At 43.3% G+C, this 20,640-nt stretch overlaps 5 protein-coding genes across 5 annotated transcripts; 3 read left to right on the top strand and 2 right to left on the bottom strand.

Annotated features, from left to right (window-relative positions):
- Positions 1–1,266: 1,266 nt before the first annotated feature.
- Positions 1,267–5,794, top strand: BCR41DRAFT_401243 (hypothetical protein; the record flags this gene model as incomplete). Its single annotated transcript, XM_022029209.1, has 2 exons — positions 1,267–1,473; positions 1,634–5,794. 2 exons carry the CDS (start codon positions 1,267–1,269, stop codon positions 5,792–5,794), a joined length of 4,368 nt encoding a protein of 1,455 aa, XP_021876417.1.
- A 3,384-nt stretch (positions 5,795–9,178) lies between these two features.
- BCR41DRAFT_363030 (hypothetical protein) lies at positions 9,179–11,922 on the top strand. Its single transcript, XM_022025820.1, has one exon. The coding sequence runs from the start codon at positions 9,406–9,408 to the stop codon at positions 11,899–11,901; it is 2,496 nt and encodes an 831-aa protein (XP_021876418.1). The 5' UTR covers positions 9,179–9,405; the 3' UTR covers positions 11,902–11,922.
- A 341-nt stretch (positions 11,923–12,263) lies between these two features.
- On the bottom strand, positions 12,264–15,673 carry BCR41DRAFT_363031 (hypothetical protein; the record flags this gene model as incomplete). Its single annotated transcript, XM_022025821.1, has 4 exons — positions 12,264–13,864; positions 14,173–14,226; positions 14,359–14,450; positions 14,989–15,673. Coding segments are annotated over 4 exons (2,380 nt in total), but the record flags the coding sequence as incomplete, so codon positions are not given.
- A 1,319-nt stretch (positions 15,674–16,992) lies between these two features.
- On the top strand, positions 16,993–20,143 carry BCR41DRAFT_426046 (transitional endoplasmic reticulum ATPase). Its single transcript, XM_022030671.1, has 4 exons — positions 16,993–17,150; positions 17,272–17,543; positions 17,706–17,971; positions 18,065–20,143. The coding sequence occupies exons 1-4, from the start codon at positions 17,119–17,121 to the stop codon at positions 19,958–19,960; spliced, it is 2,466 nt and encodes an 821-aa protein (XP_021876420.1). The 5' UTR covers positions 16,993–17,118; the 3' UTR covers positions 19,961–20,143.
- An 89-nt stretch (positions 20,144–20,232) lies between these two features.
- On the bottom strand, positions 20,233–20,560 carry BCR41DRAFT_363034 (hypothetical protein). Its single transcript, XM_022025822.1, has one exon. It carries the CDS (start codon positions 20,507–20,509, stop codon positions 20,258–20,260), a length of 252 nt encoding a protein of 83 aa, XP_021876421.1. The 5' UTR covers positions 20,510–20,560; the 3' UTR covers positions 20,233–20,257.
- Between the last annotated feature and the right edge of the window lie 80 nt (positions 20,561–20,640).

Consider the following 20,640-nt stretch of genomic DNA (forward strand, 5'->3'; position numbering starts at 1 on the left):
CGTAAAACAGGCGTTTTACAGTAACAAAAAAAAAAAAGGGTTTTTTTCTATATTTCAGGTAATGTTAGGAGTGAATTGAAAAAAGATCTAGCAATCCCTCACTCTGTCTCTCCCCCAACGTTTTGCTTTTTCTTGCTATCTATGTCACCCCTGTACTTCACAGTATTTTTTTTTTTCTTGATGGTTCCTGGCTTTTTTTTTTTTTTTTCCTCCATTCTTCCTTTATTTTCGAGGCATCCCTCTTTTTATTTTTACGCGTCATGTTTTCTTCTACTTTCAAAGACTGAGCTAAAGAATTAGGCACTATCTATTAAAGAGAAAGAGAAAGAAGCGAAAGAGAAGGGAAGAGAGAGAAAGAGAGCGAGAGATGGGAGAGAGAAGGGGTTTCCTAGTCTATCAGGTTTATTTTACATCACGCTATACTATATTAGCTTCTCTTTCTTTGTCATTTTCAGATATCCTACGAAATATTGGACAAAAAAAAAAAAAAAAAAAAAAAAATGAAAAAAAAGCATGGATCCCGAGAGTAAAGGGAAGTGAGGAAAGATATCTGGGCATGGCTGATAGCGTTGTTGCCAGCGCCTTTGGCTGGTTATGATCCGTAATGTTAAAAAAAAAAAGAAAAGAAAAGGCAAAAAAAAGCCATGAAGGCATTGCTTGAAAGTACCAATCTCCCTTGATACTTTAGTCGCTTCCATGGCAATGGTACTCGATTGAATGACTCATCATTCATATTGTCAAAGAGGACATAGGCCGTCCTAGAGGGTGAATGCCTTTTAAGAGAATAATAAATAGATACATTAAAGGAGAAAGCAAGTTTTTTTTACTATCGTTGGCATTACTGATCTGTTGCTTTTTTTCTGCTTGCATCAATTGGGAAGTCTCGCTTGGCAGCTTATCCACTGGAGGATAATTGTCGATGACGAACCCGTTATTCTTGATACACTTTTCTTTTCCTTTTTTTTTTTTTTTTTTTTTTTTTTTTAAAGTGAGGCATCACCCAAAGCGCTCATTCGAGGTCTCATAAAACCATCAACAATCAATTAAGTACTCTACCCTTTTTTTTTCTGTTGGGGGTTATGCCTATGTTATACGTATTATCATGTATTACGCTTCCTATCAGTAGAACACGCACCCTGATTCCTCTTTTAGTATGGTGAAAATCACATTGATACAGCATTAACCTTTTTCCCCACTTTATTTTTTTTTATTTTTATTTTTTTAACCGCCACTTCCTTTGTGTCAACCAGGCTTAGAAACAGGGAAATGACAAAGGTGAAAACGCGTACTGGCTCTGGAACCTCCAACAGTCGAGACTACCGTGGTGTTGACCATCTTCCTGGTCACTACAGCCCGATCATGGAGACCGATGCTGGCCCAACTCAGCTTACTGCACCTAGATCTGCCAGACGTGGGCGTCCCCCTCTGGTTCGCGTACCTGAACAACAGCAGTACCCCCGTAGCCGCCGAAAGGTAATATAAGCCTATTCAACTATATCAAGATGGTATTAGCAGTTGCATCTAGAGTCTTCAACCTTGTATATTAAAAAGTATGGTCTCTCTTTCTTTCTTTCTTTTTTTTTTTTTTTTTTTTTTTTTTTTTAAAAAAAAAAAATAATGTCCCGCTCGATAGAGGTCCGATGCTCCTTCACCTGTTTCTGTGAGAAGGGCCTCTTTGGACTTGATAGGCCTAACGCGAGACGCTTCCGAGCTTCAACCTCATGAGAAGCGTCAAAAGGTTGCTGCGAATCAGCCTATCCTTTCAGTTCGCCAGGCTCAACAGACCGTTGACGTTCATGAGCCTGGGGAACGAGCCCACTGGGCCACCCCTGCCACCACTGCTGGACCCTTTCGCCCTTCCGCTGACTCTTATCTTGATCGAGGGGGGTCACCTAGTCCACCATCGTCCCCAGTCTTTGCCTACGATGAGCATTTGAAGCATTGGTCCTCATGTGAAACCAAGTCCTTGCACCGCCTTGTGGAGCAGTATGGTGAAGATGACTGGCACTCCGTGGCAAGTCGCATGCCTGGCCGATCTACCCAAAGCTGCAAGCTGCGGTGGGTACGGTACAAGGCCGAAAAACAACGACAGCAGCAGCATACCAGTTCGGACGTAGTTGCTTTTCCCCGAGGCCAGAGTAAAGGCAAAGAGAGAGCCAGCGACAGATTTGCAGATCCTTTGTTTACACTTGCCGCAGCAGCAACCGTCATTGAAAACCTTCCGCCCAACATGATCATCACCATGGCTCCACCTACGGCTCCAGCCCTAATCGAAGCTCGAGCCAAGGACGCAACTATGGCCCCTACCATGACTCCACCTACAGTCTCGAGCATGGTTTCGGGTGTAGCTTCAAATCTAATTGCAGCCTCGACCAAGGAAATGCCCAAGGACGTGGCCATCATTCCATTTTCACACCCAACCATGATCCAGACCGTGCCCTTGCCGCCAATTGAAAATTCGGGTACAAGTCTAGCCATTAGTCCAGCTAAGGGCCCAGCTGCAAACTCAGACCTGGTTGCTGTCATCGAAGCACTGCCTGGGCCTTCGACTGGGCCTTCGATCCAGAAGTCTCTCCAAAGCACCGGACGCCAACCTGACCAAGGGTCACGTCCAAAAAAACATAATGCGGCTTCTGGCCGTTGGAGAGCAGGTGAAGATAAGGCCCTAATGGAAGGAGTTAACGCTTACCTGGCATCGCGCGGCTTGGAGGCCCAGCCCCCAGCCCATCTCCCAACAGAACAAGAGCTCCAGCTGCAGAAGAGACAGCTACAAGAAGAGCAGAATCAACGAGATGCAACCACCATCTTGGCAGCCATTCAAAGACAGGGCGCTAATGCCTACCCTATCACCTCCGTACAAAATCAGCCTGCGTACACGATGCAACAGACGCATCAGTACCAGCATCAGCATTTGCAACAGCAGCATCTCATGCTTCAGCGGAGCCAACAGTCCCAGCAACCACAGCTGCTGCATCAACAGCAACAGTTAATGCTACAGCTCGAGCTGCATCACTATCAGCAGCTCCAGCTCCATGCGCAATACCAGGCACAGCAACGAATACAGCTTTTGGCACAGTATCAGCAGCCTTGGAGCGGAAGCGGACTTGGTCCTGCAGAGGAGGCGGAGCTGTTCAATTCTATGGTTGATCTGTCATATAAAGCCAGCAACGGCAATGGAGGACTCGGCAATGAGGCTGCTAATGCTGTTGAGAGCTCGCCATCCTCTTTGGGCTCCCTTACGGCTGCTGTATCCGCCCAGGATACTTCTTCTAATACGAGTACACGCACGGGGACTACAGTCGTCGGTTCACGCATTTACAGGAACATGCGGTCATCTCATTACGTCCATAACGACGACGAATATTATTCAAGTGCTTCTTCTTATCAGAGCTTGTCTAACACTCCAATATCCATTGCAAGTGCTTCATCATCCAATAATGCATCAGTTAATCCAAGCAGCGGGTCAGGCGCCAAGTGTGACACTGATTTAGCGGAAGCGCTTTGCGAGGCCCTGTCAATGGCAGGGGAGCCGCGTCAATTTTACAGCCCACAAGAAGTCAATGGCACCAGCTGTGAACAGAGCCCACATTTAGTAGCTAGATCCTCAAGCAACGATCTAACTCAGCCCTTCGTCGAAACTAGAGATGACAACCAGGTGCCGCAGCAAGCTCATCAAGACTACTACAAGGAATATCAGACACAAGGCTATCACTTGAGGTACGACGGTGGTTTCCACACTACGGCGGCTTCCCCGTTCCTGCCAGCCACAAAGGTACTTGCGAACCATCAATCGACCCCAGCAGCGAACCCTCAAGCGATTGTATCAGAGGGTATACCAACACCATCGACTGGTCTCCTTCTCGAGCAGCAATTTATGCTTCCCCAGAGTGACAATATTTCCGCAACAGGCTCAACTTTGTACTTTGATAACGCATCCCAGGCTATGGCGACCTATTCTGTGGAGCATCAGAATCAAGCATCAAGTAATACATTAGTGTTTTCTCACGCTGCATCAGCGATTCCTTTCCACCGGGCTCAGATGAACAGCCAACTGGCCACTGTAGAGAGTAACCACAATGGTAGCAATATGCCTCGCGAGCCTGACAGGAACGAAGAGATGGTCAACATCGAGGTAAAGCTTCCGCTTATGAGCAATGATACGTCCCAGGATATGAACGCATTAAACCAGCAACAGCAGAACCAGGAATGGCATCACCATCCTCTTGGACCATGGCTCGATGCTGATGGTGGTGACAATGACAAGAATGGCGATACTGGACTAAGCGATGATGATTTTATATGGAATTGGGATTGGACTTTTTTGGATGGCGAGAAAGGTGGATCTTTGACACCTTGGACGCACACCGGTCTTGATTATATTCTTGGACTCGAGAAATTGGATCCTTCTTTGATTCCCTATCCTCAGGCCCAGGCTCATTCTGGCACCCTTTGTGATTCTCAGCCTCCTTTAATAGCTGATCCTGGTCAACCTTTAACCCCGTTTACTATGTCTTCTATGCATTCTACATTTGATTCCACATTGCTTGGATTCGAACCATTGGCTTTATTTGACATGTTTACTCCTGCATCCTTTTCATCATCTCATTCTCTTTTTGTTTCCGATCATCCTTGTCTATTCCATAATAACATCAGCAGCAGCAGCAGCAGCAGGTCCTACAACAGGCTACGCGACTCAAAATTAAGCTCAAGCTCAAACTCAAGCAGCAGCTCCAGCATCAGTTCCAACAGCAACTGCAATACCATGAACAGTGTTACCAACAATACTACCGACAGCATTATCAACAACACCATCACCAACATCAATTTCAATATCAGCACCAAGGATCCCAAGAGCAACCTGGAGGACATGAAGGAAAAGGAGGGAGCTTTCGACAGTAGGGCTCCATTCTTTTCATTCGACGACATTATGGCCAGTAATGGCTTCCCTGGTGATATCGACTTGGACGGTATCAACTTTTTCACGATCAATAATGAATTTCTTAACGACTCCATTACAAAGGGCATCTTTAGTCCACTTATGAACGATATCAGAGACGACGCCATAACTGCTGCTAATACTACCTCTAGTGGTACCTCTAATACTAGTACTTTTACAAACAAAACTAATAGCATCACCAACACCGACAATATTAATACTGCCATGAATACAACAACAGAATCTAACTCTCAATCAACATCAACATCAACATCTTCTGTCCCCCAATTCCCAACAGCTTCGGCACGAAACAAACCTCAACCACATTTGGGTGATAGACCTCCTCTCAAGACACGTGAAGCCTACAGCCTTGCTATCTCTCGAGCGATGACGACTTGCCCCTGGAGCTATATCACTCAAAAGGCCATCCCTGGACGGAATGGAGTGCAAGCCCAGGCAAGATGGTCTGAAGCGCTGGATCCAAGAGTGAAGAAGGAGCCTTGGACGGCTGAGGAGGATACAAAGTTAATGGAAGGGGTGGAAAAGCATCAAAAGTGTTGGATCTGGATTGCGGATGGGATTCCAGGTCGGACACAACGACAATGTCGAACACGATGGGTGCAAATTACGATCAAACGAGAGCGTGAGGCTGCACAGGCGGCAGTAAACGCGTTAACGGAAGAGAGAAAAGTCAGGGAGAAGATGAAGGGCTTTGAAGAGGAGGAGGGAAGAGAGGAAGAAAGGAAAAGGCTGCAAGGAAAGTGGGAAGTGAAGGCGGAAGAGAATGACGGACAGGATAATGATGAAGATGAAGATTATGTGGAGGAGGAAGAGGATGAGGACATAGATGATGAATGATGGATAATGAGCAATGTGGCCATAGCCAGTAAAACATCAAACGCGTGGTTATAACGAAAATAAAAAAATCAAAAAAAGAAAGAAAAATGGATGCTGAGTTTCTCATACGCGCTGGCCATTAAATCTTAAAGTTTTGCAACGGCGATTGAATTAGAAATAAGTGTAGCGGCTATGTTTTGCATATCTATAATCATATTTCCAAGTCTCTGGCATGCATTCGATTAAGGAAAGCGGAGGCTCATCTTATTTGCTCACTCTTTTTTTTTTTTTTTTTTTTTTTTTTTTGTTGGTATTGTTGTTCTTCAGAACCTGTTTGCGCCCAGAACATCAAGGTTGCAAGGTTGCATGAGAAAGAGAGGGGCTTTGTTGGAAGAAGTATGAGTTTGATGCAAGGTTGCACAGGAAGATGCATGTGAAGTGAACAGATAAACAAGAAGTTATACATTAAATGAACAGCATTAATGTCGAAGGTGATACAGACCAGTCAATCAGGTCAAACAAGAATGAAGCTGCAGCAATTGCAACATTCCAACAAATCTCCTCGGAGAAAAATAATAAAGTACATTGCACGCAGATGATATATCAATACCGTTGTGACCCTAATATATGGATCCATGTAACCATGTAACCATGTAACCATGAAGCTGTTACTGAAATTGCCACTGTAGTTGAATATTGTGATGCCACACTGATGATCAATTCCTTTTCTTTGGTTTTTATATATATATTTAACATTTTAAAGAGTCCTACCTTCAAGAATAAACGATAAACAACAACAAACCAGCTTTTCATATTGGGCACTGCTAAAGAGTACATGTAGAGCGTTTTTTTTCTTTGACAAGTTTGTCATGCAAGCCTGCTCTTTTTTTTTTTTTTTTTTTTTTTAATAGAGCAATGGAGGACAATGAATTGTACATGATCCGATATACATAAACTGACTGCAGTATTTCTTGAAATGAACATCCACTCTGCTTTCAGTTGTAATCCACTTTGTGAAGAAAGTGCGGAAGGATAAGAGAATTAAAAAAAAAAAAAAAAAAAAAAAAAAAAAAAAAAAAAAAAAAGTTTGTACGATCCATGGTCTAGAAAGACGTAAAATAAATCTAATTTTGTCATTTTAAATGCCTAATCATTCAAATAGTCAGTTCTGTTGGTTGGGACAATTGTGGGGCTTGCTAGCTGCATCCAGTAATTAACTGAATATTGATTATACTTCACTTATTAATGCCTGTGCGAAAGATCTATTGTCCCTCTTTGAACCCGCAGCTAAAGTATATATGAATGTTAAAAAAAAACACACATACAGATGTTCGCCTGGGTGTTATTTGATTCATATCTTCTATAGCCCCATGTTGCTAGAGTGCAGCCCCATGTCTCCAGAACGTAGCACAGGTTTATTAAGCTGTGAAGAAGTGGAAATGAAAGAGAGGGGTGTTTTCCATTCAACTTTAAGTTTTTGTACTTGGGGGGATCCAATGAACAATGACCATGCGAGCAAAGTAGCCAACCAAAACAAGTAATAAAAAAAAAACCCGTTCTTTCGGCTCTCTTTTCCTTCGTTTCCTCTTTTTCTTTTTTGTCTTTCATTTCCCGTCCTTTGTATCTTCCTTTTCCCTCTTTCCCTCTCTCTTTCTTTCTCTTTCTCCACATTTAATTCAATTGTACATCCTCAACTCTCTCTCCCCTCTCTTTCCCCTTTCTTCCTTTCACTAAAACTCTCTACACCGACTTTGTACAAATCCTTCCCCGCAAATCGGAAAAATTCTTCGCATGTGTAACTCCTGTCATTGTACTCGAGTACCTTTTTAAGTCGACCTCTTTCAACCCTCTCTCCTTTCACTACATCTTCAACTTCCCCTTGTTTTCGCTTACTCTATCTCTCTCCGGCGTACTTTTGTATATTACAATCACAACGCACTTTCAGGGTAATGAAAAACAAATAAGAAAGAAGACTTACTCTCTACAAGTTTTCTTGCTCTTTTTGCTCTTCAGTTTTCCTTTTTTTTTTTATTTTTTTTTTTTAAATATCATATCATGTCGACCACTAAGGACTAAAAAAGACGCATTGGGTAATCGTGCCATTTTTAATATAATTGTCTAACAGCATCTCGACCGGTTGAGGCGAACCTTAAAAAGGAGTCATCGATCCAAGTCTGTCCGTCCGTCCGTCCCGACGTCCATCTCTGGTTTTTTATCTTTTAACACTCAATATTTTTTTTTTTACTCATTTTGGGGGTTGTTACATATAATTCAAACGTTAAATTTACGCTTTTTAATTCTTCATAATCAGATTTCCTTTGTAATTCATTCACATTATTTTACTTTATCCCTTTTGTCCTTTTCAAAGGGGAAAAACAAAAATCAGATCGGGATCATCATCGTACCGAAAAAAAAAAAAAAAAAAAAAAAAAAAAAAGATTCGCCATTAACATTCATTCATCTGTCAAAACAACCCATCTGGCAACAACAGCAACACTTCCCTTGTAACATATATATATAAAAAAAAAAAAAAAAAAAGAAAGAAAGAAAGGAAAAGAAAAAAAGAGACATCGAAAATGACAACTCCCATCTCACACTTACAAAACACAGATCTTAATCAACATCAGTCTACACTAAAAGATGAGATAGTCCAGGCTTCAAAGATACAGAGTGGTCAGACTCAGCAACCCTCCACAAAGTCCCTCGCCACAACTTCTCGGGCAACACGAGGTACACATCCCCCTCCTTTGATGGGCCCTGCAACTGTCCTTGTCAATAACTCTGCACTGCATTTATTTGGTGGGCGTCTTGAAACCCGGGAACTTGTCAACTGTCACTATGTATTCGATATCAATACTGGGTACTGGCAGGCAATCCAACTGGCATCTAGCCCTTCAAGCAACTCTAATAACACAACTCACAACAACAGCAGTATCAAAAACACAATCGATCCCACAGCGGCTCTCATGTCGCTCTCGCTTACCACTGATCCCGTCGATACTAACTCCGGTTCCTTATCTGACGCCCTCTCAATTTCACCGTGCCCTCGCTACTTTCACACCTTAAATGCATATGGGACGTCCTTAATTCTCTTTGGCGGCATGGGTTTACGAACACGGACAGAGGGCGAAGATAGTGACAATGAGGGAAATATGAGACAAGAGCAACAGTCAACCTCACATTTAGCTGCATTGGACGATCTGCATGTGTTTGATATTGTGACACAACGGTGGCAACAAAAACATCCACCTGTCAATCAGCATTCACCCCGTGCACGTTGGGCCCACATGGCGACGATTCTGGACCATTTCTTGGTAGTCATTGGTGGAACGGACACGAACAAGGCCTATGTCGAGGATGCATGCGTCCTTGATCTTCATACCTGGGAGTGGGTTGCGTCGGTCCAAAACATTGGGCAATGTGGGACTTATCGAACCGTGGCAGCAACAGGTCCTAGTACGGAATCCTATAATGAATATACACCATCGACTCATTCATTCCCATCTGTAGATGCGTTTAATTCTCCTCAGTTCTTCTCATCTAATCTTTCGTGGCCCGTAGCAACAACCACATCAACATCATCATCATCATCATCATCAATAGCAGAAGAAGAAGGTACACTGATAGACGCTATGGCCAGTATTTCATTAGTCCTTAATAGCGGCCGTATATCTGCTCCTAGCTCTACTACATCGTCAGATATTAATCACGTTGAGACAGAAGAGCAGATTAAAAAGAGCAACACCAGCAGCAGCAGTAGCAGGAAGACGTCTGAACGACTAAAGAGCAGTGAACTGACACCAGCATTTAAAGCTGGAAAAGATTTACCTTCCATCTATCTCTACTCTAATTACAACTTTCAAAATCTGCAAAGGGAATTCAAGGTCATCCTGCCTCGATACATTCCATCGTCCTCAACACCTGTATTCACCTTGGTCGATAAAACACAAACACTAGACAAGATGCAATCTGAACTCCCCTCAGGTCTAAGGTTCCCTCAAGGGCATATATACCAGAACCAGCTCATCCTCACAGGAACGTTAATTGTCCCAGGAAAGGCTCCTACGCTCGCCATCTATTCCTACAACTTGTTGTTAGAAAAATGGGAGCCACTGGACATGGATAAAACATTGCTGACGGGTTCATGGAGTAGGACAGTCCTCCATCCTGCCACGGGAACACTGCTTATTTTTGGTCGCCGTGATTCTGATGCAGAGACAGATTATACGAGTCGAATCCAGCACCATGAACATCTGATGATGATCAATTTGCAAGCGTTTGGATTATATGAGCGACCCATCCCTTCGTTTTCTGTCCCAGCACAGGACTTAGGCCAGGATTTGTTACGGGGACCTGGATTGAACGATATGCATGTTGCTTCAATATCTGGTACACTCTTTGACGCCAATTCGACCATTCTAGGAGCCAGATGGCCTGAATTCTCATCCATGCTGCTGTCTCCACCGTATGTAACGCCGCTAATCCTGACCTTGCCAGTACCTGACGAGGTAGTGCCGGTTTTCTTACATTACCTTTATACAGGAGCGTTACCTGCCAAAACGGTGATCACTCCAGGTATGGCTGATTACTTGCTTATTCTTGCAAGACGGTATCAGCTCAATGGGCTCCATGCATTGACAGTTGATCTTTTGCACCAAAGCGTTGTCCATAACCCTGTACGGATATACAGCTCTGCGTTGATGGCAGGGGAACTTGGACTTCAAGCAAGAGCAATTGGGTTAGCAATGGCTGCATTGCCTACGAATGGCCCCACTATAGCCCCACCACGACCACCATCATCATCTAATGCAGCACCTCAGAACTCAGATATGCCGGGATTGTCATTCTCAGATCCTAGACTGGCAATACCACCCAGAAGAAGGCCATCTACGCAACCTCGCCAGTTAGTTGATACCAGCTTGAGCAGGGGCTATAGTAATCGAGTCCCACCACCATCAATTCGACCTCCTCAGGCACCGGAGCGGCATGAAGGCCCTCGAGATAGCATGAGCACCGATGGTGGCTTCAGCGTTGTGGGCGAGACTCTCCTACAGCAGTATAATCCCGACGCGGCTAACGTAATAGATGGCAGCAACGTCAGCAACAACAGCCAACCATCAGGGACAGCCAATGTGTCGTCATCCCAAGATGTTTCGCCGTATACTCCTTCTCGTTCCGCATCTAGACAACGTAAGGTGCGATCGCCACCTCTTCCACCCCATTTACAACATCCTACATCCTTGGGTCATCCTCATCCACTGTCAGTGATCAGTACAGGTTCTGGAGGATCCTATGAGAGCCCAGTTTCGTCTCCAATTCACCTCAGAGGTGTAGGTAGTGGACAGCAACTTTACCAACAGTATCAACAGCAACAGCAACAGCAACAACATCAGCTAGCTTATCCTTCACCGTTATCCCCTAATAGCCATTCGATCTCATCCTTCGCTTCACAGGGAGTAAATCTTCGTGGCTTTGATGTTGGTGCCCACAGTGTTTTAGGCTTTGAGGATCAAGACGATGGATCATCCATGTATTCAGGATACCAAGGACAAAATCAACAGCATCAACTACGGGCTCAGCAAGCAAAGAGACGGCTTCAGATGCAGATGCAGATGTATTCTGATGCTTCTGTTGATCCTCAACAAGTCGAATTCACGAGACAGCAGCAGATATTGTTAGAGCAACAGCAAATGAGAGATGAAGAAATTATGTTGCAACAACATCAACAGCGGATGAGACAGCAGCAACAGCAACAGCAACAGCAACAGCAACAACAACAGCAACAGCAACAGCGACAGCAACAGCAACCCAAAATAGCGGACGTAGAACAGCCGGTTGTGTATCATAATTCTGCAGCAGCGACCATGGGAGCATTGGAGTATCATGCAGGAGGAATGTCTAGTTATAAATCATCAAAGGGTAGCAGTGGATATGCGCCTAGCCACATGACAGTCGAGACAACGAGTGAAACGGTCACATCTCAGAAATCCAGTAACAGCAGCGGTAAAGCTATGAGTGTCAAGAGCCAGGGCAGTGATAAGGACAAGAAAAAAGGGCTATTGTCCAAGATGAAGCCTCCAAAGCCCGCTGCCAGTGGAGCAGAGTTGATGAAGAGCGCAGGATTTTAGTTTGTTGGAAAAGTAATTGGGTAGATGCATGGGAATGCAGGTGTATTTTATTTTACAAATAGTAATAATAATTAAAAAGTTTTTGTTCAATTCTTTTGTCCATAATTGTGTCTCATAGTGAGAACCATTAACATGTTAGTGTACTTTTTTGTGTGCAAAGTAAAATAAAAAATAAAAAAAAAGATAATGGGTAGTAGCGAGGGTATATGAAGCTGTTAAGAAGCCTGAAGGACGAAAAGATGCATTGTATTAATTAACAAGATGAAGGTCGGAAAGGGTTGATGCAACATGGGATCAAAAAGATATAACAACAAAGGTGAGTATGAAAAAGATAAAAAAAAAAAAAAAAAAAAAAAAAAAAGCTTCGAGATTGGGAGAGTATGTGAGATGGAGAAATCGAAATGAAAGATAATACTACAGTTTTTTGACTATGCGTCGGACATAGTCTGATAAATAGGCAAGTACCAGTCCAGAGACAGCATGCTCAAGCATCTTCCCGACAGGAGCCCATACCATCCCTGCTGGAGTGAATGGTGTGCTCGGCAAGAGTCCTACGGCCTTCATGGCCGCTTCAGTTGTTGCAAACTCATTGCTAACAACCTGTTTTTCTCGCCGATCCTGTAATTGAGATTGTTTCAGACGGAAACCATCTCGCTTGATTTTCTCGTACAATTCTTTAGCGACCGAAGCGCCTGCGCTTTCACGATCGCCATAAATGTATGTTAACCAAACTCGAGGACCACCCTTCGTCATTTGAATGCCCATCCATGCCAGAGATGCCTCACTGAGCTTAAGGACTACCCATAGGATCAACATTAGCTCCAGAGACTCTGTCAACACATGCATCATCCGTCTTCGGAGCCATGTATGCTTCCAGAGTGAGTACAACTGCATGAAAATGCTCTGTGGCCGACTGGAACCTACTCCCTGACTCCTGAATCGACGGGACTGAGATGACGATGATAAGGTTCTGTGTGATGAAGATATTGTCATTGAGCGTGGAGATGAAGGGGAAAGCCGTGACCTTGTGTAGGAGTTAGTTCTTCCACCCAGTCGTTGTCGTTGTTGCTGGTGAAATTGTAGCTGCTGTGTCCGGACCTGCGGACCTAACAGCTGTGTCTGATATATCCTCTGAAATCGCTCCGCCCTGCTCCTTGGATGTGATGATGACGAAATCCTATCTGCGCCAACAGTGGATCTTAAATTGCTTCCTGTGAATGGTACTGTTGGCTGCGAGGCATCTTGATCAGCTATCGATGAGGCAGAATTGAGGGGCACTGATGACGTTGCTGTTGTTGATATAGGGGATAGAAATAGGCAGTCGTCCATTGGTTCTTCGGTGTCCAGAATAGTGTCATTAAAGAGCATCTCCAGCTCCAGCGAGACTCGATCACACGACCTTCTGTAGCGTTCATATTGCTCTGATTGCTTCTCTCTCCACATCATTTTCGAATATACATTTCTTCCAGGACGGGGCTGCTGCCACTTCGTCATATAGGATGATGATGGTAAGGGTGCTGATGATGATAATGACTGATACGGCCCTGCCTTATCTCTATCGGGTCTTGTATGTGAGATAGAGCTTCTACGAGAAGTTCGAGGGGAGGAATGGCTGATACAGCTACAGCTGCATTCGCCATCGTCTGTGAACTCTGCTACTGAATCAGTGGATGATTGTTGTTGTCCTGCTGAAGATTGTAAGAGTAAACGAGGCATAAGATGGCGACAAGGCCGTCTTCTATCTAAATTAGGGATAATGGAGGACGAGACGGAAGGAGCAGTGCTTGTGCGTGAAAGAGCGGATTGCGCCTCTGTGATGAGGGTTTGAAGGGCGCCGCATATCCGATTGTAAACAATATTTGAATCCTCTTCGCTGCCAGATCCAGATCCAGGTTTTGAGCTAGGAGCTACAGATTCCTGCTCACTATCCGATTCATCAGAGTCAACCAATGTTTCTTCAGCACTATATCAAAAAAAAAAAAAAAAAAAAAAAAGGCGAACTAGTGTCAGTTTGACAAGTATTTTAGTTGGAACATTGTAGTAGATAACTGGTCGTTCCGTTCAGATGCTTCGTGCCAAGACCACGATATCTCCCATAATTATTTAAAGTGGATTGCTGATTTGTCATAGCATTTTCCTTTTTTTTTTTGAGCTGCTCAAGATTGTTCCACCAAATCAAAATTTACTGTCTCTCGGGGTGAGTGGGAAGGGTATACGCGTTTCATTCCAAAGCCAAGAATTCTCATGTGGTCACTTAAACCGTAATCTTACTCTGCCAACAAGACCTTGAGTTCGTCCACAATATGCCTGTTCGAACTCTCTGCCCTACAATAGAAAATACAAACAAATAAACAGACAAAATAGAGCCAAGTCGGGTCAGGACATCTCTTGCTAAGCATATGACTTGGTTTTCAATAACAACAATAACAATAACAAAAAAAAACTCCTTCTCCTTACGCGTTAAGTCTGTTTTCTAGGTCAAAGACAATGGCGCGAGTATCAGCAACCTCGGATTGCAATCGTTGTACAAGATGCTCAAGTACATCGCCCTAAATAAGACACGAGTATTTTTTTTTAAGGTAATGTGATGTTGCCATAAGAATAGAATAACATGTGAGTTGTAAAATGAGAAGAAGGAGAAAAAGATGTGGAGCAACTGAGAGGATAAATAGGGGGATATGAGAAAGAAGAATGTCATGTTCATGAAGATGCTTTGGGAGTGTCTATGGCCCATAGTATGTAGAGAGCAAATTGAAAAAAATGGCCCAATAGCTTATGACTCCGCCCAATAAAATGTACATCTGCACGAAAACTAAAAAAAAAAAAAAAAAAAAAAAAACTTTTTTTTTCTTCGCTTGGAAAAAGAAAAATGATGACGCACGGGGCCGGAAGTCGAGTGTGGAGAAAGTGGAGAAAGGAAAAAAAAAAAAAAAAAAAAAAAAAAAAAAAGACACGGTTCGGGCGAAAAAAAAAAAAAGAACAAGGGTTCAAGATTACAGGAAATGGCAAGATAAAGATACAAATTTTTCCGATCGGAGGAAGGAGTATGCGTATTTTTTTTTTTTTTTTTTTTTTTTTGCTTTTTACCTCCGGCCCGAATCCAGAGTCGGAAAGAGACCTTATTGCTACTTCTGTCATTGATGCTAATTGTGAGGATGGCTCAACATGATTATGAATGTGCTCCTCAGCAACAGACTGCGTTGTGATAGGAGTCGTTGACTGTTGAGTATTGATCATTGTGCTGTGATCATTGGATAAGGATGGATCAGTATCGTGTGTATCGTTATTTGTGCCTAGCTCTGATAATTCAGGATCTGTTGATACTATCGTTTCTGCTACTTCTGCTGGTACTGTTGTGGTTTCCGTATTGGGTGGACTGATAGCCAGATATGCGAAACGATGCTGTTTACTCTCTGCATATGAGGTTTGATTAGAGGTGACACTATCTTCACCACTGTGGTTTTGATCATAATCATTATCATCAAAGTCAAAGGACTCGGGCGCAATGGTGGTTGAGCTTGCGTAGGAATAATGACGTCGGTCGGCAGAGTTGCGTCTGAAGCGCAATTGATGTGCAAGGGTTTGTTTTAATTCATGGTCGCTATCGTTATCTGTATCATAGGCATTAGACTGTTGAAAAGACCAAGGGTTAGTGGTATTGATGTTATTGATGCTGTGTTTGCTGTCGTTGTTGACGTTGTTGTCGTTATTGTCGGTATTATCATTGCTGTCGTTGGCGTTAAGAGTGTGGTGGTGGTGAAATGACTTCATAGTGTCATTGGATTGATGCAAAAAAATAAAAAATAAAAAATAAAAAATAAAAAATAAAAATAAAAAATAAAAATAAAATAAATTGAAGAGGAGAGGGTGTGTGTGAAGAAGGTAATTGAAAGATGAGGAGGATGCAATTTCAAATTGACATTTGAGATTCGATTACAAGAAAAGAGAGCACCATATTCCCCGCAAAGTTCAACGTGAAAGTAATCATAAAAAAAGAGCATTGCCGTAGTGTGTATCATTTGTTTATGGATTTGCACATGAAATATGAAATATGAAATAGAAGAATAAGGTCTGGTCCCTGAAATTGAAATTTGCTTCTTCTTGTTTGCAGTAGTAACAAACACTTTTTTTTTGACTTCATTAAAGTATGTTTCAACGCGTTTCGATCTCTAAATCATTTTAACACAAGCATGTTAAGCAACAATTAAAATTATATGACAAAAGATAGTTACATTCTGCCAAGAAAAATAAAGATGTCCTACTTGAAACGAACAACTTGCTTCCCCATATTAACCCCATTTAATATATGTATATATATTTTTAACGAGACGACAAATGCAAAGTTGACCAACAAAAAAACCTGTGCTACAGTATGTTTAGGAACAAAAAAAAAAAAAGTAGGTTCTACCCCAACTCATGTTGTCTTCTTGGCGCATTCTTTCTATGGTGGTATGCATGTTGGAATCAGATTCCCTAGCGCCACATCGCTACAAACCTTTTTGAAAGCTGTACCTGACAGTAATAGGCCATCTCTGGCGCTTTAAGGTAATGACTGTAAAAGTCTCTGTTTCCCTGATGTTCGTTACCGATTGCTTTATTCGGAACATCTCCGTGACAATTCTTTGTGAAAAGTCAGAATTTAGCAACCGTTGTGCGAACTACATGCCCATGACATTGAATCATTGTATTAAGAATGCATATTGAGCGATATATTCGATGTTTTTGATGCCACATTTCATCCCTATCGTCTAAGCGAATGCCATCATTGAATTCCCCAAGCAACAAGGATAGTCTTCGCAACTGATATGCCTGACGACATCCATCTGATCTTGTTCAAGTGCGGATTGAAATATCCCCTGGGGCCACTTGATGGTGTTTCACGGAATGGATAGCATCATGTTGATATGGTCAGAGAGGAAGAGTCCACAGAAACGCGGAAGATGAAACCAGTAGACCAGAATAGAATGTGGGGATTGTGCACTACCCTTAACTTGTTTATGTCACATGATCAGGCCCGTGATCACACAATGTACGTGATTACGCGTCGTTTCTACCAGCATTGAACACAAAGTGTCTTGTACTCGCTTCTCAATCCATTACGCATCCTTTTCCTTTTCCTTTTTTTTTTTACTCATTCTTGTTGTATATTCGCCTGTACACTCTTAGTTTTACTTACATCCAAGTCTCGTATTTACCACTACAACTACTATTATAACTATGGCTGACGGAAAGGGCAAAGCAAAGCTTGTGTAAGTTTATAGTCATAAAGCTGCTTCGCAAAAGCAACATTTTCCATTACTTTCATTTATTTGCACCTAGAAACTGACTTTTTTTTATTACATTTTGCTTTCTTACCTTCAAATAATGAAGCGAGAATGCCTCGATTTCTGCACCTAATGTTGACCCTGAGCATGACCCCGCCACCGCCATTCTGAGAAAGAAGGCTGCTCCCAACAAGCTCATTGTCGACGATGCCACCAATGACGACAACTCAGTTCTTGCTCTCTCGACTGCCACCATGGAGAGGCTCCAGTTCTTCCGTGGAGATATGGTTCTCGTCAAAGGAAAGAAGCGTCGTGACACCGTTTTGATTGTCTTGGCTGATGATAGTATCGAAGACTCGAAAGTTCGTATCAACAAGGGTAAGTAAACTAACGAAGGATTTGATCGGATAATAAAAAAAGAGAGGGGGGCTATGCTTTGGCTGAAGAAGTAAAAAGTCGATCAAAGATGCTAACCTCATTGTTCTTTATGGCCACCACTTCATTATTATCATTATTTTTTTTATACTTTCCTTGCCGCAGTCGTCCGCAACAACTTGCGTGTTCGCCTTGGTGATGTCGTTTCGCTTCACACCTGCACAGACATCAAGTACGGCAAGCGCATTCATGTCCTCCCTGTGGATGACACTGTCGAGGGCGTTACTGGCAATTTGTTTGAGGTTTATCTCAAGCCTTACTTCCTCGAAGCATACAGACCTGTCCGCAAGGGCGATCTATTCCTTGTTCGTGGAGGTATGAGAGCTGTCGAGTTCAAGGTCGTCGAGACTGATCCTGCAGAATACTGTATTGTAAGTTTTTTTTTTTTTTTTTTCTTCATTCGATTGCAGATTAAATGCTTTAATGACAATTATCTGACTTCTTCCATCTTCCATTATAAATAGGTTGCGCAAGACACTGTGATCCATTGCGAGGGTGAGCCCATCAAACGTGAGGATGAGGAGTCCAATCTGGCTGATGTTGGTTATGATGATATCGGAGGATGCAGAAAGCAGATGGCTCAGATCCGTGAATTGGTCGAGCTTCCTCTTCGTCACCCTCAGCTCTTCAAGTCGATTGGTATCAAGCCTCCACGTGGTATTTTGATGTTTGGGCCTCCAGGAACAGGAAAGACTTTGATGGCCCGTGCTGTTGCCAATGAAACTGGCGCCTTCTTCTTCCTCATTAATGGACCTGAAATCATGTCCAAGATGGCCGGAGAGAGTGAGAGTAACCTGCGCAAGGCCTTTGAGGAAGCTGAAAAGAACAGTCCTGCCATCATTTTCATCGATGAGATCGATTCGATCGCGCCCAAGCGTGAAAAGACAAACGGAGAGGTTGAGAGACGTGTTGTCTCACAGTTGTTGACTCTTATGGATGGACTGAAAGCTCGCTCCAATATTGTTGTCATGGCTGCCACAAATCGTCCCAACTCTATTGACCCTGCCCTTCGTCGTTTCGGACGCTTTGATCGCGAGATTGATATTGGTATCCCCGATCCAACAGGCCGTCTCGAGATCCTCCGCATTCACACTAAAAATATGAAGTTGGACGACGATGTTGATTTGGAGCAGATTGCTTCCGAAACTCACGGTTACGTCGGATCTGATGTTGCTAGCTTGTGTTCTGAAGCTGCCATGCAGCAAATTCGTGAAAAGATGGATCTCTTTGATTTAGACGACGAAACTATTGATGCGGAGGTCCTCGATTCATTGGCAGTTACAATGGAGAACTTCCGATATGCTTTGGGTATCTCAAACCCATCAGCGCTTCGCGAGACTGTCGTCGAGGTTCCTACTATTACTTGGAACGACATTGGTGGTTTGGAAAAGGTCAAGCAAGAGCTCCAGGAGACTGTTCAATACCCTGTCGAGCATCCCGAAAAGTTCCTCAAGTTCGGTATGTCACCTTCACGTGGAGTCTTGTTCTATGGTCCTCCTGGATGCGGCAAGACCTTGTTGGCAAAGGCTATTGCCAACGAGTGCCAAGCTAACTTTATTTCGATCAAAGGACCTGAATTGCTCACCATGTGGTTTGGAGAGTCTGAGGCCAACGTTCGTGATGTATTTGACAAGGCTCGTGCTGCTGCACCCTGTGTAATGTTCTTTGACGAGCTGGACTCAATTGCCAAGGCTCGTGGTGGCGGTGGTGGAGACGCAGGTGGTGCAGGGGACCGAGTTCTCAATCAAATTTTGACTGAGATGGATGGAATGAACGCCAAGAAGAACGTGTTTGTGATTGGTGCTACTAACAGACCTGATCAGATTGATGGAGCATTGTTGCGTCCTGGACGTTTGGATCAACTGATTTATATTCCTCTGCCTGATGAAGCATCGCGTCTTGCAGTGTTGAAGTCAACATTGCGCAAGTCACCAGTTTCAACCGAGATTGACCTCAGCTTCATTGCAAAATCAACGCACGGATTCTCTGGTGCTGATTTGACAGAGATTTGCCAACGTGCTTGCAAGCTTGCTATTCGTGAGAATATTGAAGCAGACATGCGCAGGGAGCGTGAGCGTAAGGAACGTGGAGAGGATGCAGCGATGGATGAGGATGAAGACGATCTTGTCCCTGAAATCACGCGTGCCCACTTTGAGGAGGCGATGAAGTTTGCACGTCGATCAGTGCAGGATAGTGACATTCGTCGGTATGAGATGTTTGCACAGAACTTGCAGAACTCACGTGGATTTGGGACGTTCAAGTTCCCAGAAGGAGGTGTCGGTGGATCAGCACCTGCACAGTCCGAGTCGAACCAAGCATTTGGTCAAGACAACACTGCAGACGATGACCTTTATTCTTAAAGGAAAGAAAGAGAGAAGACAGAGTCAAGGAGTTTGCTATCATGACACATCAAAAAATCATCCAACCGCAACAAGCAAACATCTTTTTTGTACATTTACAATATCAGTCCATTTTTCTTGATGCTTTAGGAATACAACAGTGTAAATCGCTTTATCAATAAAATTGAATCAATGCAAATCAAATTGCAGTACGCTAGTGTCTACTCTTCTATCAGTATTTTATTTTTTATTTATTTATTACATCGTTATTAAACAAAGGAGAACGACATGGTCTTGGAAAAAAGCTCCAGAGCGTTATCAAGGTTCGAAGCAGACTCCCTTGTAAACGAACACGTAGGAGTTCGGGTGCATGCAGTTATACTTGTTCAGCTCACAAGGGTTTCCAAATGTTCGCATGACTCCAGTTAACGTAGATTTTGCACAGACAGGATCATATATCGTTATACAAGAATGAGGGCACTTGGTTGGTGCAGTTTGCACAGAGGAGGGCATAATCAATGCCACAAGAGCGACAAGAAGAGCAACAGTGCTTGAGGGAAAAGGTTGCATTTTGACAGAGCGAGAGGATTTTAAAGACGAGGTGATTGCTTGATGACGAACAGGTTTTGATGAAGAAATGAAAGGCTTTTATACAAAAAAGAAAGGACCCATCGAGTTTCAGCCATATCTTTGTCGTTCTT

The sequence above is a fragment of the Lobosporangium transversale genome (assembly GCF_002105155.1).
Source record: "Lobosporangium transversale strain NRRL 3116 chromosome Unknown BCR41scaffold_59, whole genome shotgun sequence".
Classification (NCBI taxonomy): domain Eukaryota; kingdom Fungi; phylum Mortierellomycota; class Mortierellomycetes; order Mortierellales; family Mortierellaceae; genus Lobosporangium; species Lobosporangium transversale.